This window comes from Megalobrama amblycephala, linkage group LG16, assembly GCF_018812025.1.
Source record: "Megalobrama amblycephala isolate DHTTF-2021 linkage group LG16, ASM1881202v1, whole genome shotgun sequence".
Lineage (NCBI taxonomy): Eukaryota > Metazoa > Chordata > Actinopteri > Cypriniformes > Xenocyprididae > Megalobrama > Megalobrama amblycephala.
Window position 1 is genome coordinate 6,023,884 of NC_063059.1, and position 18,716 is coordinate 6,042,599.

The 18,716-nt window shown below is 34.7% G+C and overlaps 1 protein-coding gene across 1 annotated transcript; it reads right to left on the reverse strand.

Annotated features, from left to right (window-relative positions):
- Positions 1–609: 609 nt before the first annotated feature.
- On the reverse strand, positions 610–17,518 carry LOC125249559 (myelin-associated glycoprotein-like). The gene is made up of 8 exons (XM_048161876.1): positions 17,352–17,518; positions 15,468–15,527; positions 14,960–15,340; positions 14,394–14,690; positions 14,222–14,321; positions 10,927–10,965; positions 3,124–3,156; positions 610–2,997 (listed from the first exon to the last, which is right to left on the reverse strand). Exons 2-8 carry the CDS (start codon positions 15,505–15,507, stop codon positions 2,928–2,930), a joined length of 960 nt encoding a protein of 319 aa, XP_048017833.1. The 5' UTR covers positions 15,508–15,527; positions 17,352–17,518; the 3' UTR covers positions 610–2,927.
- Between the last annotated feature and the right edge of the window lie 1,198 nt (positions 17,519–18,716).

Below are 18,716 nucleotides of genomic sequence, written 5' to 3' on the forward strand. Positions count from 1 at the left end.
GGCACTTGGCATTATGGCATAGTTGGGATAAGGTTCCCAATGCGTCTTGACACAGCTCGAAGTTCCCATGAAAGGGAACGTCTCGGGTTACGTATGTGACCCTGATTCCCTGAATAGGGAACGAGATGCTGCGTCACTTTGCCATACTCCCTGCATGCCTGTGAGCGCATTGCTTCAGCCTATTAGAAGCCAGTGTTCTTTTTTCTGGGTATGCTTTATAGTTTCCTGGTCTGTGACATCACCCGTCTATGACGTTCCGTCATGCCATTGGACCGATTTCACAAGTGCTTCATGACGCAGTCATGCAGAGGTGTTCCCAGTGCGTCTTAATGCAATGTCTCGTTCCCTATTCAGGGAACCAGGGTTACATACGTAACCCGAGACATTTCTCATTTTTCTACTTTCAATATTTTCTCATATTTCTGCTTTCACTGGTGTTAAGCATTAATTGATACAAGCTGGTAAAAGGGTAGTAAAACATTTATATCTCTATTTAAAAATTAACATTGTGTTAGTGGCTTATGACCATACTGAAGACTCTGCCTCAACAACAGTGCTGAATACAGATACAGTTTTAAAAACACAGTAGCTACTGTGGGGACTTAACTAAAGATAAGACACAACGACTGTTTGAAATGTCACATTTAATGATAAAACAATCTTTTGTGCTGTATTAGTGGCTTTGTTTACAATTAAGACACCAAAAAGTTACAAACATTAATACTGTTTATAATGCAGTGAAATTTACAATGATATTTTATTGATTCTAGACATGACACAACTTTAAAAAGTGCTAACACTTCTCAAAATTACAAACAAATCAAAGTTAAAAGCAATTAATGGTGTATTTTAGTAAAACAACATTTTCACTTAATCTCCCTAAGATTTTAGGTGATTACCTGCCAACAGACCAACCCCTGAACCTCCAAATTAATGTAGAAACATAAATAGTTTATTTAAATTATGTGTTTAATGGCATCTTTTACCAAGTAACCTACTTTGAATGAAGGCCATTGTCACTGATACAGATTTTTTTTTTTTTTAGCCATATCCATTCGATTTTAAAGTATAATTGAAAAGCATTTTTTAAAAAAACATTTAATAGGCTTTTTTCTGTAAACTTTTTTTTTCGTTGTTCTTGACCCATATAATGTCTTGTAAAACAGTGCTTTAAGATTTTCAGGTAGGTCTAAACATATACAAAAACATACAGAAATTGAATAAACTAATCAAATGTAAAATAACACTGCACTGTATAAATTAAATGCAGATGAATCATTATTAAAGCTACAAATGCTATTCAGTCAAGAGCATTTTGTGGTTTTCTCTTTTTTTCTTTTGTTGGATTAACATTAATGACAGACTTCAGCTTGTTTATTAGGCAAGCTGAAGTCTGCTTGTGTCACTTTAAGACATGACGCAAATCTGACATATCTGATTTTCTTAATTAATTTCATATCGATTCTCCCAACTCTTTACTGTCTTAAAAAAATGGGCATTTTGACATAATTTTGTGTGTTTGTTCGGTTCAGGTGTGATAATACGCAAAAGAGAATTCAAATCTGTACTGGAATGCTGAGAAGCGGCTTTCTGTGCACACGTTTCAGGTTGTTTACAGAGAGCTTCACAGACAGTGCACCAGTACTGAATTGAGTTCTCTTTTGCATCTTATTGTGCTTGAATGGTTTAAAAGCACTTGAATGAATGAGAGCACAATCATATACTGTAATGCTAGCAAAAGCATGCCAGGAAAAAAAAAAAGGATGCTGCTTTAATTGCATTAAATAGGCTATTTTGAAAGCGTTAAACTTAAAAAATAATAATAATAATAATCGCAATAATTAACATGTTAATTTTGACAGCACTTATATATAATGTATAATTAGATTATTAAAAATTGGAAACAGATCTGTGTGCTTTTATCAGCAGGAAGCATCTTACACAGATCCAAAATAACACATCAGCACCAGCACCACAATTTGACTCTTTGTGTGTATATATATATATATATATATATATATATTTACCTGTTCAGTAAGGTCACACAGATTAACAATAATCAAAATATGTAAAACAACTGATCTAAGTTTAGGTGACTTCCCTTATTGTAACTAGGCCATTATTAACTACAATACCAAAAAAAAAAAAAAAAAAAAAAATCCATTACATCCCATATATACCATGTTTACCATATTTGTCAATATTCATAATGAATATTTGACAATTTATCTGACAGTGCTATTTCTAGTGAAAAACAGGGAGAAAATGACTTTTATGAGAATAGTACAACTTTGCATCTGAACAGGCTTAACAGATTAATATAAAATTATTCACTAATATATAAACTTTTATCTATTTATTGTCCTAGTATAAATTATGGATTACAGATACTATCCAACCCTACACCGTCAATTACTGCTGATAACTCCATATCATACCTAAAATCCAAATTCAACCACAGATTGAGTAAATTTCCATTAGAGCAGTGGTTCCCAAACCTGTCCTGGAGGACCCCCAGCACTGCACATTTTCGATGTCTCTCTCATCTAACACACCTGATTCAACTCATCAGCTCATTAGTAGAGACTGTAACAAAGCCACTGGAAGGCAAGCCTGCAACCTTTAGCCAAAAAAGCATAACGGCTAATGCTAACTGGCGGTACGCAGGGAGGAGTTTTGAACGGCGACACAATAGGCCGAGAGGGGCCGCATGTGATTAAATTAGCCATTATGCTTTCTTCAGTTGTAAGAGATACAGACCCTCTTATCTCCCTATAATAATACGATCTCTGACTGCAAGACCTGAAGTAGGTGTGTCAGATAAGGGCGACATACAAAATGTGCAGTGCTGGGGGTCATTCAGGACAGGTTTGGGAACGACAGCATAAGAGGATTTGTTTTGTCCTGGTTTGTTGCAGAAGAGCGCATTAGAACCTGTTGTGTGGTTGACTCTGCTCTAAGCCACCTGGACCACTGCTGCCTTCACCTGAACGAAACCTGGTGATCACACACACACACGAAAGTCAAGGATTTAATTCAGTTCAAGTTCACTCATAATTGATAGAGGTTGATTATTCAGTTATTCAATGCAGTCATTAAAACACTCAAATGTTTACTAATTACCTGCGAGACATTCTTGAAAGTCGACTCCATATTCTTAAAAAAAACAAAAAACAAAATTTACATCATCATTAGTAAATCAATTATGATGACTTTTCAACTTCAATTACATTGTTTACTTATGGGTTCGTATTGTTATATTTTAACAGATCTGTCTCCAATCTAATAATACAGTTACTAATAAGAATATGTGTGCTTTTATTAGCAGGAAGCATCTTTAAACACACAATGTACTCTCTTCACCCCAGTCAGCAGACATACAGTTTGACCTTTCTTTATTTATTTATTTTTTATAACAACAAAAAAAAAGGGAAAAAAAAAAGAAAGAAAAAGAAAGCCAAAAGATTAAATGTCATGGATGAATATTTGCTTTTAATTTTAGTCCAATATGTTGTAGATGGGGTGAACATGTGAAAATGACAATTTTCACCTGAGATTATTTCTTTTAAAGAGGAATGTCTGAAGAAAAAATAATGTTAAAGGTGCCCAAGAATGCTTTTTCACAAGATGTAATATAAGTCTAAGGTATCCCCTGAATGTGTCTGTGAAGTTTCAGCTCAAAATACCCCATAGATTTTTTTAAATACATTTTTTTAACTGCCTATTTTGGGGCATCATTAACTATGCACTGATTTTTTCAGCGCGCCGCCCCTTTAATTTCGCGTGCTCCCTGTCACACGAGCTCTCGATTATATTACAGCACATTTACAAAGTTCACACAGCTAATATAACCCTCAAATGGATCTTTACAAGATGTTCGTCATGCATGCTGTATGCATGCTTCGAATTATGTGAGTATAGTATTTATTTTGATGTTTATATTTGATTCTCTATGAGTTTGAGGCTGTGATCCGTGGCTAACGGCTAATGCTACACTGTTGGAGAGATTTATAAAGAATGAAGTTGTGTTTATGAATTATACAGACTGCAAGTGTTTAAAAATGAAAATAGCGACGGCTCTTGTCTCCGTGAATTCAGTAAGAAACGATGGTAACTTTAACCTCATTTAACAGTACATTAGCAACATGCTAATGAAACATTTAGATAGACAGTTTACAAATATTACTAAAAATATCATGATATCATGGATCATGTCAGTTATTATTGCTCCATCTGCCATTTTCGCTGTTGTTCTTGCTTACCTAGTCTGTTGATTCAGCTCTGCACATCCAGACGTTACTGGCTGCCCTTGTCTAATGCCTTTCATAATGTTGGGAACGTGGGCTGGCATATGCAAATATTGGGGGCGTACACCCCGACTGTTACGTAACAGTCGGTGTAATGTTGAGATTCGCCTGTTCTTCGGAGGTCTTTTAAACAAATGAGATTTATATAAGAAGGAGGAAACAATGGAGTTTGAGACTCACTGTATGTCATTTCCATGTACTGAACCAGTGGCGTACGGGACACCCCCGCAGCCCCCGCGGTGCGTGGGGGCCCCCACCCTATGATGGGCCCCGTCGCAGATTCACCTATTTAGGCTAGACTACTTTATAGCCTTCGCTTTTTTTTTTTTTTTTTTAGAACTGAACTCAATTGACTAAAGATGAAAATAAAGCATCTAACTGAAGCCCAAAAATGCAAGCAGAAGATCATAGTGCTAAATTACCACAAAAGGGGGAAAAATTCATCACTGTTGTTTCCATCGCCGTTTGTAAGGTAGCCAAGACAACAGCAAGCTTTGATGCGCTGTGTTACTGTTAGCGGATGTGTGCCGAGACAAATAAATATGTTCGGTCTTTGCTGAGACATTATTATTGTTATTTATATTATTATATATTGCCCAAACGTATTTACCCCATCGCCAGCTCTGCTAATGGTCAGCTACCGGAATGTCTTTTCCAAATGTAGCCTAGCCAACAAGTCTAGTTATTTCTTTATTCTTTTACTGTAACTATATGCATTTAGTTTAGGCCTATATCATTTGATGCACCAATCGAAATTACTGAAAATTTGCGGCCGAAACAGCAATTTACGCGCTTGTCTAGAAGGGAACCTTATACGCAAATTTGTGTCTAACTTAGAATTTAGACCAGCTAAAATATATTGTTAGACCAAAAATATCTTATCAATTAATTAGGTAATAAAGACATGTAATAAAGAAATTTAATAAAAACAGAAAGACGTCTATTGCTTCAGCCCTCAAAGGCCGCGGAAACATGGATGGTCCCACTTTATATTAAGTGGCCTTAACTACTATGTACTTACATCAAAAAATAAGTACAATGTACTTATTGGGTTCATATTGAATTGCAAAACACATTTGCAGCTATTGAGGTGGGAGACGGGTAAGGTTAGGGAAAGCTTCGGTGGTATGGGTAGGTTTAAGGGTAGGGGTAAGGTGTAAGGGATGGGTCAACAGTGTAATTATAAATGTAATTACAGAAATTAATTACAGATGTAATTACATGCAGGTGTTTTTAAAATATAAGTACAATGTAAAAACATGTATGTACACAATAAGTGCATTGTATCAAATGATTAATTTATATGTAAGTACATAGTAGTTAAGGCCACTTAATATAAAGTGGGTCCCATGGATTTGTTTGTTACGCACTTCAATCAATTCCACACCCGACGTTCATGGTTTTCTTCCTATTTATTAATTATAGGCAATTGGTTGATGAAACATTGATTGAAATTAAGATACAATTTCTACAAAACAAAATTAACTTTAAAGAAAGACTTACTATAAAACAAAACTTAATGAAGTGGTCAAACTTATGTCTGTCCCGCTGCATGTCTCCCGAAATTGCGCATCTGTCACGCTATTCACTTTTCATAATCAACATAGGTGACATTTTTTTTTAAAAATATCTATATATATATTAGGCTATAGCCCAATATTTAAATATAAATATGAAACTAAATTGATTACATTTTTATCCCTCTGGCCGACGAAAGCGCCGGCGCGTTCTGATGGATTTTCTCCTCATGACAGCTGAAACAACTTAAAACAGGCCTTCCGTCATTTTTGGCAATAGCCTACAGATTAGTGCAAGACTACAAATGGTCTACTTTTTTAAAATTTTATTTTATTTTATATTTACGCTCACAATAACAACGACACCTTGTAGGCTACTTTTGTAAAATAGAATAAATAAAAAACAGGGTGCGCTTTCAGCTGTCTCTCTGCGAGAATCTTTCTGAAACGTCTCAAAAATTAATTTAAACTCGGCGAATAACACCTAAAAGAAAGAAACATCTCCATTTGATAAGAAATGTGTAGGTCTGTGTTAAATAAGAGGCGATCTATCCGCTGGAATATGTTGTTTCTGAAATCATGGCCAGTGCTCGTTGCGGCTCGTTGCGGCTGTTATCCGTTCTCTTGGCCCTCCTTTGGTTTTAATGAGTAAATTAGCCTAAATATTTATTCCTGCCGGTATTTTAGTCTGCGATATCAAAATCACTAAACATTATATAGGCCTATCATATAGGCTAGGCTATAATATATATATATATATATATATATATATATATATATATATATATATATATTATATTATATTATATTATATTATTATTATATATGAATCAATGCAATGATAATTCACGATTCACTGTTAAATCAGTTTTTGTAAACTGTGGGGCAGATGGACTCAACAAATGCACAACAAATTTTAACACATGACATCACTGCTAATGGGAGGGGCCCCATCTCATTCTTTGCGGGGGGGCCTCACAGACTTGCGGTACGCCACTGTACTGAACTCTTGTTATTCAACTATGCCAAGATAAATTCAATTTTTCATTCGAGGGCACCTTTAATATCATTTTAGATTCCAATTTTTAATATACTTCTCTTTTGGTATTTTCATTTTTCATTCATTTTTCTATTTTCATCAGGCCCTATATGGTTCGGTCCTAGAGGTATGGGGATCCCAATGTGACTATATTTTAACCATTCTTAAAGGTAGAAAAGAAAATGTACCTGTAGTTCACTGCGTTCAGCTAATAATTATTGTATTTAAAGAAGAATCGGTAGCACTTTACAATACGGGTGCACTAACATGCATTAATTAATGTTTAACTAATGCACAGATAATCATGTTTTAATGTATGACTCATGAAGAACTAAAACATTAATTAATGATTACTGCATCAGCAACTAATATAGTTTCTATATGATTAATAGCGAGCATTATGAGCATTATGCATTCCTGGAGCATTATGTACAGAATGTACACTTAGATAGATCTCATCATGCCACACAACTTTTGTGCTAATAGTCATAAGTCAGCCCAACATTAAGTCGGCTATTAAGGGTTATTAGAAATATTAGAAATAAATACATTTTATTCAATTTATTTTCAATTAAAGCAGTATGTACAAGTTAAAATAGGCAGATTAGTGCTATCTTTTTAAAAGAAATAAAAATCAAATTTAATATATAGTTTAACCACTACATGGCAGAACAGGCATATTTTTAAAAGGGTTCAGACTGATAACAAAATTGTTCAGATATAATGACATCCTTTGCATTTGGATATACATTTAGCAGGAGGTGGGTAGTAACAAAATACATTTACTCTGTTACATTTACTTGAGTATTTTATTTTACTTTTAAGAGTAGATTTAAATGTAGGTACTTTTAGTTTAACTCAAGGACATTTATAATAATAATAATAATAATAATAATAATAAACTGTACTTTTACTTTGTTATGCTGGGTGATGTTCCTCTCATTATACTTTATGCAATACATATTAAGAAATGCATAGTTTATTCCATGCACGCTGTCTCTTTTTTTCTGGGGAAGGAGCGATGGAACAACTAATTTGATTGTGCTAAACTTGATTGTGCTGGAACTATTGCAAGTATATTTTAGGTACACTTTAAATTTCTTGATTTTAAAGCTTCCGCCAGACTGCCTTCTGTATTCAACTTACGGAAAAAAATGGAACTGGGGTTGTGTCAGTTAAGCTTTTTCTGTTAGTTGAATAGGGAAGGCGTAGGACGTAGTGTAAGCATTTTGAACTACAAGAGATTTACAGTTTCTTCGTAAGCTGAATGCGGAAGGCGGTCTGGCCGAAGCTAGATATTTTACTTCACAACTTGTTAAATATGGATTTATTTTTTATTTTTTTTACACAAACGCATCGATTAGCTTCAGAAGGCCTTTATTAACCCCCCAGAGCTGTGTAGAACATTTATGACGGATGGATGTGGATGGATGCACTTTCTTGAGCTTCATACTTGTTGGTCTCGCTCACTGCCATTATAAAGCTCGGATGCATCAGGATATTTATTAATAGATTCTCCAATTGTGTTTATCAGAAAGAAGAAAGTCATATACACCTAGGATGGCTCGAGGGTGAGTAAAGCTTGGGGTAATTTCCATTTGAAAGTGAACTAACGTTAATCCTATAAATTAATGTAAAGCTGCCTTACCACTGCACATGACATTCGGATGGAATTCGCCACCTAGTGGCATGCGTAATGATCTTTATTATGACTGTACGTGACAACATGCGAGAGAAGCTCATTCTCACTTTCTTGCCAGTCTTCGCCATTAAAATTGCATCTTCTCGCTAAACTATGATATTCTGATATTGTATTTTATTTAAATACATTTGATGAGTAAGTATTTGTAATTTGTAACTAAATGCTTTTTGCTGTATTTGTGCCCATCTCTGCTTATTGATCAATAGTATTTAAATAAACAATATTAGACATCGTAAATATATAAGAAGTTTGTACAATAGGAAATAAACAAGCAATATTCCACGAGTAGTCGTGCGATGTGGCTGTATAACAGCACAGCTGTGATTCAACCATAGGCATGGAGGCACGCAGGTTGAGTGCCATAGGTAATCACAGTGTAGTGATGTGGGTTTTGGCAACCCAATCCCTGGATGTGTTATGAGTACATTGAATTTGAATGAACAAGACAGTGCTATAGGTCTTGTGTGCACCCGGATCATAGTGGTAACAGAGGAGAGGCAAATTGAAATTTACAGTAGCTTACAGGAAAAAAAATATGAAGTTATGAAACTATGCCCTTAACCAAATCAATTTGCTATGGAACAAGTAATAGATTAATAGTAATACCAAAAATTGCCCATTAATATACCCAAAATGAATTATACCTCATATTTAAACACTATTTACATAAGAGCTAGAGGCAAATTGCCAAAGGACTAGCTGAGATAATGCGGTTACATGAGCGCTGAATGGCCGCTGGGGGTCTGGAGCTCAATCACCAAAAAAGTCTAAACAAACTGTGAAATATGCACTATGTTCATATATAAGTTGCATATTTGAGGTCTAAATAACTACATTCTTGCCTAAAAAACTCTTAAAACTACAATCTGTGATACAACAGCAGTAATATTTGTAAAATTATAGTGGTTTGCTCGCTTGCCATGACACTCTCTGTGAGCAATGTTGCAAGTGGAGTGATACAAATGGTGAAATGGCTCTAGTGCTGATACTGGAGGAATATCGCATGGCTGGAAAATGCTCTCAAATCAGATTTGAGAACCAGAATGAAGTGTTGTATGCATATACAGTGGCATGAAAAAGTATGTGAACCCCTTGCAGAATCTGTGAAAATGAGAATTATTTTAATAAAATAAGAGGTATAATAAAAAATGCATGCTATTTTTTATTTAGTACTGTCCTGAGTAAGATATTTTACATAAAAGATGTTTGCATTTAGTTCACAAGACAAAACAATAGCTGAATTTATTAAAATAACCCCATTCATAAGTATGTGAACCATTGATTCTCAATACTGTGTGTGGTTACCTGATGATCCACGACTGTTTTTTTGTTTTGTCATGGTTGTTCATGAGTCTCTTGTTTGTCCTGAGCAGTTAAACTGAACTCTGTTCTTCAGAAAAATCCTCCAGGTCCTGCAGATTCATCAGTTTTCAAGCATTTTTGCATATTTGAACCCTTTCCAGCAGTGGCTGAATGATTTTGAGATTCATCTTTTTTACACTGAGGACAACTGAGGGACTCAAACACAACTATTAAAAAAGGTTCAAACATTCACTGATGCTCCAGAAGGAAACACGATGCATTAAGAGTCGGGGTGTGAAAACTTTTAAACAGGATGAAGATGTCACAATTTTTCTTATTTTGTTTAAATATCATTGTTTTTCATTTAGGTACTGCCCTTTGGAAGCAACAGAAGATACTTGCATGTTTTCCGGCAGAAAAATTAAGTACAAATTTACCTTGATATTTAAATTAAAAAGTTTTCACCCCTCGGCTCTTAATGCATCGTGTTTCCTTCTGGAGCATCCGTGAATGTTTGAACCTTTTTTAATAGTTGAGTTTGAGTCCCTCAATTGTCCTCAGTGTGAAAAGATGAATCTCAAAATCATTCAGTCACTGATGTAAAGGGTTCAAATATGCAAAAATGCTTGAAAACTGATGAATCTGCAGGACCTGGAGGATTTTTCTGAAGAACAGAGCTCAGTTTAGTATTGAGAATCAATGGTTCACATACTTATGAATGGGGTTATTTTAATAAATTCAGCTATAGTTTTGTCTTGTGAACTAAATGCAAACATCTTTTATGTAAAATATCTTACTCAGGACAGTACTGAACAAAAATAACATGCATTTTTTATTATCCCTCTTATTTTATTAAAATAATTCTCATTTTCACAGATTCTGCAAGGGGTTCACATACTTTTTCATGCCACTGTATATTTATTATGCTAAAAGTCTGTTTTATCTGCTTTTTTGAGAACACTACTATAGATAATTCAAAGTTCACAGACTCAAAACCACACATTTTAAAATCAGACTGAGGCACTATAATGTTCCCAGGTAGAAATGCTGTATACTCACCCATTGTCGTTTCTGGATTGCAGCTCTGCAATGCGATTCCTAGGAAAGATTTGAGTGATTTAAAACAAAATCTTAATGAAAGATACTGAAAGTGTTTCTCAACTCCAGTATTCAGGAACATCCTACCAGAATGCTTTAAATGTCTCACAAATTAAAACACATGATTCAATTCATCAGCTTCAGGGAGACATCTAAATCATTCTGGCATCAGGGTCTTGAGGACTGGAGTTGAGTAACACTGTCATAATGCATTATCATTATTATGCATTATTATTTAAAAGAATAAGAAAAAGTCCTGGACCAATTTGTACATGACAAGTATTTTCTGGGTGCCTAGATTCAGTAAAAAAAAAAAAAAAAAAAAAAAAAAGTAAATAAATAAACTGCACACCAAACAAATTCAAAGTTCAAGATCAATTGAAAATCTTTAGTTTTTTCATATTTATAAAAGATAGATACGCTAAACCGAGTCTTTCCGGAAAAAGCAGAGATCCTGGAGGTGTGTCTGCTGTCAGTGCCGTGACTAAAGAGTCACGGGCGTGCGCAGCTTCTGCGTAGAGATCACATGCTAGCTGCGACATCATTATAAATACATAGGGAACAAAAATGTTCGTGTTGTTTACATTATACGCACTTGCATGCTGATTGCCAACAAAACACAGACATCTGATGCAGCTTTACTCACCAACAAAAATCTGGGACTTGTTTACAAAGCATTCATCACCGAAATACCGGGAACAAACAAACATACGTGCACAACTCCTTTGCTGCCTCGGAAAAACAAACTTCATCCTCTGTTTTACGCTGGGTTCTTTGGGAACTGAAAACGGTAATCTTTCCCTCCAACAAAAATCTTTGGTGACAGGGGACTTGTTTACAAAGCATTCATCACCGAAATACCGGGAACAAACAAACATACGTGCACAACTCCATTGCTGCCTCGGAAAAACAAACTTCATCTTCTGTTCCCTTAACGCTGGGTTCTTTGGGAAGCTGAAAACGGTAATCTTTCCGTAAATTTTTACTGGGATTTTTTTTCAGTGTACTGAAATCCAATGTTAAATATACATATTTAAAATGTAAAATTCACATGTAACTCCGTAAGTATGTTTACGGTTTGATGTCATTTTTACAGTATTGTTCTGGTAACCACAGCTGCCGGTATTTTTCCGTAGAAACAACGGGATTTTTTTTACAGTGTGCATCTCATTTCGGAGGCTGTGTCCTCCGGAGGTCACATTTGAAGGCTGAATACTTCATCAAGGATGTCTTATTTAAGAAAACCATAATAAAATTGACTGATATTCATCGTGAGGTGTAAAATACTTTAATTTCTTTCTTACGTTGCAATCTAATGATTATTTTTCTTAAATGAGACTGCCTTGATGATGTATGTTACATTCAAACTTTAACCTCTTCAGCTCTGCAGCATATTTTGAATTTTTTACAGAATTAGGCATACCAGAATTTAAAAGAGAGCCCTACTCGCATACTTTGGAATAAATAGATAAAAATGGTCTCATTTTACAGAAAACTCTCTGAATTTTAAAACATGGGTAAAATATTGCATATTTTGGATTTTATATGTTTACAATACTGTGATAAACACTAACAAAAAGTCAGATTTTATTATTTTTTTTATTACGTTTTATTTAAGAGTCTGTAATTTAGGACATGTTTGGTCTATGTCGCTTCAGACAATCTCTTTTGATTCCACTAGGTGGCAATAAACAGGAGAAAAAAGAATTTTTTTTGATAACATCTTCTAAGCAAAAGTTATTTAGCTTTAATCGAAAGGAGGCCGTTAGACTCTCCAAGTGTACTTTTACAGTCACCATTTTTGATTTCTGAAACCAGTAGGCATACCTACTTAAAAGACAGCCCTATCCCATACTTTGGAATAAATTGATAAAAATGGTCTTATTTTACAGAAACTCTCAGAAGTTTAACACAAGTGCAAGATAATAAAAGCACGCAATAATTCGCTAAAAACGCCATCCAAAATCCCAAACCAACTTCCAATCAAATCCATCATCTGCACCCGTTTGATGCGCGATTCGTGTTCTTTAGTCCCACCTCCTCAACTTTGGAAAGGAAAAACTCGGGCTCTGAATGGTCTAGAAGCTTGATCGATGTGTCTATGGAGAGGGGGGGTCGTCAGCTTTCATGACATAGGACGCACTGCGTGATGACGTCATTGCAAGTCGACAGAAATCAAAGAGAGTCAAATACTTGTCATAAATGTTTTACGCTGCATCGCGTGTTTTGATCTGCGCATCTGAGACATATTATAGTGCCGTTTAGCCATGCATGCTCACAGACACACGAGAATGGTCTCATTTTGAAGAAAACAACCTAAAGTAAAAGCTGATATAGGATATTTTAGGCTAGTATGTGAGCACAGATGTAGTTATCAGCGCAGAAATGATGCATAAGTTTGCTTGTTCACAGGAGTCATTTCAGTTTTCGTGATTCTTTTGAAAATTATTCTTTGTTATGTCACTATAATGTATAAGATCTGTGAAATAAAGTACACAGTAACATTCCTGAGAGTGAGAGCTTTCATTTGATGTGTGACTTGTCTAGGTTTGGTGAGTTTGTGTGCTAGAAATATGAAATATGAACATTATTCATCTGATTTTCTCAAGGGGGCGTTGTTGCGGAAGAACAAATTTAGACCTTATTATTTTCTTTTATGTAAAATTAATGCAAGAAAGCAGAGGTTCTACGCTTTCAAAAAATACCATGTATGACTAGTTTTGTGCTTCACAGTTTATAGATTTTTAAAAAATAATATATGACCCCCCCGCGGACCCACCGGTGGGTCCTAGGGTTGGCCAAACTCATTAACCTGTGGAGGGTAATACACTTAACACCAGTACAATACACCAGTAAAATTAGTAGCGTCTACACTGTCGGAATTCTAATAGAGAAGAAGAAGAAGAGAGGTAGTTCAAGATGAGCATTTATTGTTAAAATATATAAGTTGTTTTTTGTTTGTTTGTTTTAGAAAATGAGTGATGGTTTCTCTAGATAAGACCCTTATTCCTCGTCTGGGATCGTGTAGAACATTTTGAAGCTGCAATGAAACTGTAATTTTGACCTTCAACCGTTTGGAGGCCATTGAAGTCCATTATAAGGAGAATAATCCTGGAAAGTTTTCATCAAAAACTTTAATTTCTTTTCGACCGAAGAAAGAAAGACATGAACATCTTGGATGACATGGGGGTGAGTAAATTATCAGGAAATTTTAATTTGAAAGTGAACTAATCCTTTAAATCAGATCCATACTCACTTGTATCTCTTGACAATGAAGACACACAGTAATCCAACAAAAAGCGCAGCTCCAAGCCCAGAGATGGCTGGTATGAGGATGTGGTTGAGAGTTGCTTGTTCTGATAAAAACAAAAATCACTTAATTGTTTAAAATCATTACTTAGATACACAAAAGTGTTTTAATGTTATACCTTTCACAGTGATACGCTCTGTGGCTTGCATTTCACCCCGGACACTCCCGTGGTACTTGACAGTGCATGTGATAGAGTTGAGATTATCCTCTTTTGTTGGGATGAAGGTAAGGAGAGATTCTGCCTCCCATTTTCCATGACCAATGTCCTTATAGCTCATGATTGTTTTTCCAGAGTGGCTCCAGCTGAGTGTGGGCTGATGGGATGGACAGGTGTGCCGGACAGAGCATCTGAAGACTGTGGATTCACCCTCTTGCACAAACGCCTCAGACTGCAGCACAGGTTTTGATGCTTGCTCTACATATATTTTTTTGAATGATAAAACACATATTTCACATAGTAAATAAAAGCAAAAATGAGCTTGCTTAAATATAAACGCTCTATTTTTTTTTTTACCCTATTTAGGAGTTATAATTACAGGTTAAAGAGAAAAATCAAACTTATTTACTAATTATTTAGTCACAAAAACATAATTTGGACTCTTTCCATTTTTTTTGTTTGCTTTCTTATTTTGTATCCTATTTAGGTGTTGTAATTACAGGTTAACAGCTCAAAAGCACACTTACCAATCATATTAATTCTCACACAGTTCTCCACAAAGGAGTACTTGTCTTTTTCAGATGTCTCTAATTCCACCCTGAAACAATACGGGCCGTTGTCATGGTTTTTGACTTCATCAATCTCCAAGGAGCAGTTTAAAGCACCCAGTGAACCAATCAGTTCTGTACGATCCTTGAAATTCTCTAGAACTTTTGTAGGATCATTGTGATAGATGTAATCCTCCCCTTTGTCCTTCATGTGCCACATGCCTTTAATACGACTGGAAGGCTGTTTTTGAGCAGGGTATTTGAATGAACAGGGCAACACGACACAAGATGAGACCAGAGCCTCCATTTCAGACTCTACCTTCACCTTCCAAACATCTCCAAACACGACAGCACCAATCACTGCAAAATCATAATCATAATATTAATAATAATAATAATAATAAAAATATCAGTAAAAGAAAATGTATATTCATTCATTTGTACATTTATTCATATAATGTATGGAAATAATGCTTTAAAATCATACCCTGAAGCCAGCAGAGAAGAACTCGTGCCCGTGTACCCATGCTGGACTGGACTCTATAAACTGAAGAGGCAAAAACACAGAAATTGATCAAAAATGTTACTGATTACTTTGTGCATACAACAATCTTTATCTAGGGCACTGGATAGGCTTTAATTACAGTATTCATATATATAGTATGCATCATATTGGTGCAAGTAGAATAAGTAGACAAGGTTGTTGGACAATGATATTTGTTGCATAATAGCTCAATGATTCAATGAATACTTGAAGCAAATACAAAGAGAATATGAGATTTCATAAGTCAGAGAGTCAAGACAGAAGAGAAGCATGTACAAATCCAACATCATTCTAAGCTTGCATTTGCCCGTGCTTACTAGGTCACAAGCAAAAGTGGACAAAAAGAAAGAGTTAAAGTGAGATATGGGGCTCGCTTAAAAGAAAAAGAGTTAAAGTGAATAAAAAAAAAAAAAAAGAGTGCGGCTTTTTTTATGGGGCTCGCTTAGGAGGTCAATCTCCTTCTTCGCGTGATATTAATTTTAAGAAAAAATTATTTATTTATTTAATTTTTTATATTGAGGTTAATGCTATGGAACCTTGTTTCCACCACAGAATAAAAAATAAAAAAAAGGTAAGTGTGGCTTTTTTTTTATTTTTTGGAGTTGACTTCCCGTTGGCTGCATTCTAGTCTATGTTAGTTAATAAACCTTTGTGTGGAATTACTATTATCTCCTTCTTCGTCTGCTTCCCTGCAACTCACCGTAACAATGGAAGCCCATTTCCGCCACATAAGAAAAAATAAAAAGTAGAAATTATGATTTTAAGTAGAAAGTATGATTTATTAAGTCGAAATTATGAATTTAATAAATAAGTCGAAATAAGTTGAAATTATGACATACCAAATAAAGTTTTTGACATACTATGTCAGAATTATGAGATTAAAAAGTCAAAATTATGGCTTTAAAAGTCAAATTTATGACTTTCTGCTCATTGATCGTCAGGTCAATGAGCAGCAAGTCATAATTTCGACTTTATAACTTTATTTTAATTTTGCCTTTATGACTTTATTTAATTTCAACTTTATGACTTTATTTATGACTTTGTTAAAATGGCATAATTTCGACTTTTTATCTCATAATTATGACTTTTAAAGTCATAACTTCGACTTTTTATTTTTTTCTTATGTTGCAGAAATGGGCAATTGCGAGAAAAAAAGTCAGAATTGTCAGATAAAAACTCGCTCTTACCTTTTTTTTTTTAATTCTGTGGTGGAAACAAGGTTCCATACTTCATAACTCACAATAGTGAGTTTATACCTCAGAATTCTGAGAAAAGAAGTCAGAATTGTGAGTTATAAAGTCAGAATTGCAAGAGAAAAGTCAGAATTCTGACTTAATGTCTTGCAATTCTGACTTTATATCTTGCAATTGTGAGAAAAAAAGTCAGAATTGCAAGATGTAAACTTGCAATAGTGAGGAAAATTAAATTATCTTTTAAATTGTTTTATTCCGTTGAGGAAACAAGCTTCCATATAATACATTTCAGGTCTCTAGAAATATGCAAGTGAGTAAATTATACTTTAAGAGTGAAAGGACCTTTACAACTGCAAAATAAAAATAAGATAAAATATATATATATATATATAATGTGATATGTGCATATAATGAGAATCACACACTAGAAAATACATCTTGCAATAATCAGTAAGCAATCAAATATGATATAAATAATGGAAATTAACTTATAACTGTATATTTTGTATTTTCTCATTCTTCTCGTAATTGTTTTAGATAGAAATATTATCACTATACTTATAGTCAGGAATATTTTTTTTTTATTCATTGTATCATGATGATAATAATTACATCAAAAAGAAAAGGAGCCTACCTTATTTTTCAGAGTGTGACTGGTGTGCCTTTACTGACTGAATGACTGACTGAATTCTAATGCAAACCAGAGATATAAACTGACTAAAAAAACAACAGGAAGTATAATTTGCCCCACAGTTTTCTGAGAATTCAAATTTATTTAATTTATCATGTTCTCATGCATCCCTTGAGGACGGTGAGCATCAGAGTGAAGGTCAGAGTAGAATTAATGTTTATGAAAAAAACAAACAGCGACATGATTCATGAATATTTAGGTGGGTTCACCAACTGAGAAGAATTCTATTCTTAGGGAATCCAGCTCCTTTACTAGACCTCCCATCAGAAGATATCAATTTTATCAGGTATCTAAAACCAGTCAACACTGAATTTTCTCTGGCATACAAAACCAATCATGTTAAGTCCTCTAGCAGTCCAAGAGACAGAGAAACAGCAGGAATCAGGAGATGAAGTGGTAAAAATGAGCTGACTTTGTCCGACTAGTTTTCTTACACAATGAAAAATTACTGCTTCACAACATTGTCTTGTGATGTTAAAAATAACGTAAAAGGGAGAGAACTAGCCTAAGTAAAGTGATATAAAAAAAAAAACAGTACAGTACAATACAGAATTACTCTGTTTTTGCTCTTGAAGCCACACGCTCATAGGCTTGCTATTAAGTAGGCTATGGAAGCCTCAAGAGGCCATGGATTATAATTATTTTTCTTTCTCATGATCTTGAGATAACAAAAGTTGTTTTCTCGTTATCACAACTTAATATTTTCTTGTGATCTCAACATAACAAAAGTTGTTTTCTCGTTATCACAACTTAATCTTCAAGTATAGTCAACTGCGGCAACAAGTGGCAGTGTAGAACTATAGACCTATAGACGACGCCATCATCCATTGTCGATGGCTGACAGACATCACAATGTTGAGCCGGCAACGTGATGCCCCCACTTTCAATTTTTATTATTTTTTTTTTGATTAGGTAATACTAACATAATGAAGTTGTTCCCGATTATAAAATTTCATTCAAAACAGTTCCATTAACAAAATTTAAACAGTAAACAGTAATTTTATTGTGCAAAAAAATGGCAAACAAATTATAGGCTAACATTACTAGATGTTTTACACAAACTAAACCACTGATTTTCAAATGGCGGACCACGATCCGCATCCGGACCCCATCATGCTTCCATCCGGATCGCAAGTATCCGGATAGCACCAGTTTATTGTTTCTAGTTGAAGTGAGCAGCACTTCAAAACAGAAGTGCAGATCACACCACATGCACTCAGGATCGTTTGTGGTAATGATATTTCAGCGCTATATCCTCTAGTAGTTTTATCTAAAGCCAACTGCACTTCATTCAAGCCCTTTCAGCTC

Coding starts and splice junctions, on each gene's coding strand:
- LOC125249559 (XM_048161876.1), bottom strand. CDS start 15,507: ATGGGTACACGGGCACGAGTTCTTCTCTGCTGGCTTCAGG. Junction 15,341..15,467: donor TCTTCTCTGCTGGCTTCAGG/GTATGATTTTAA, acceptor ATGATTTTGCAG/TGATTGGTGCTGTCGTGTTT. Junction 2,998..3,123: donor CTTTCAAGAATGTCTCGCAG/GTAATTAGTAAA, acceptor TGTGATCACCAG/GTTTCGTTCAGGTGAAGGCA.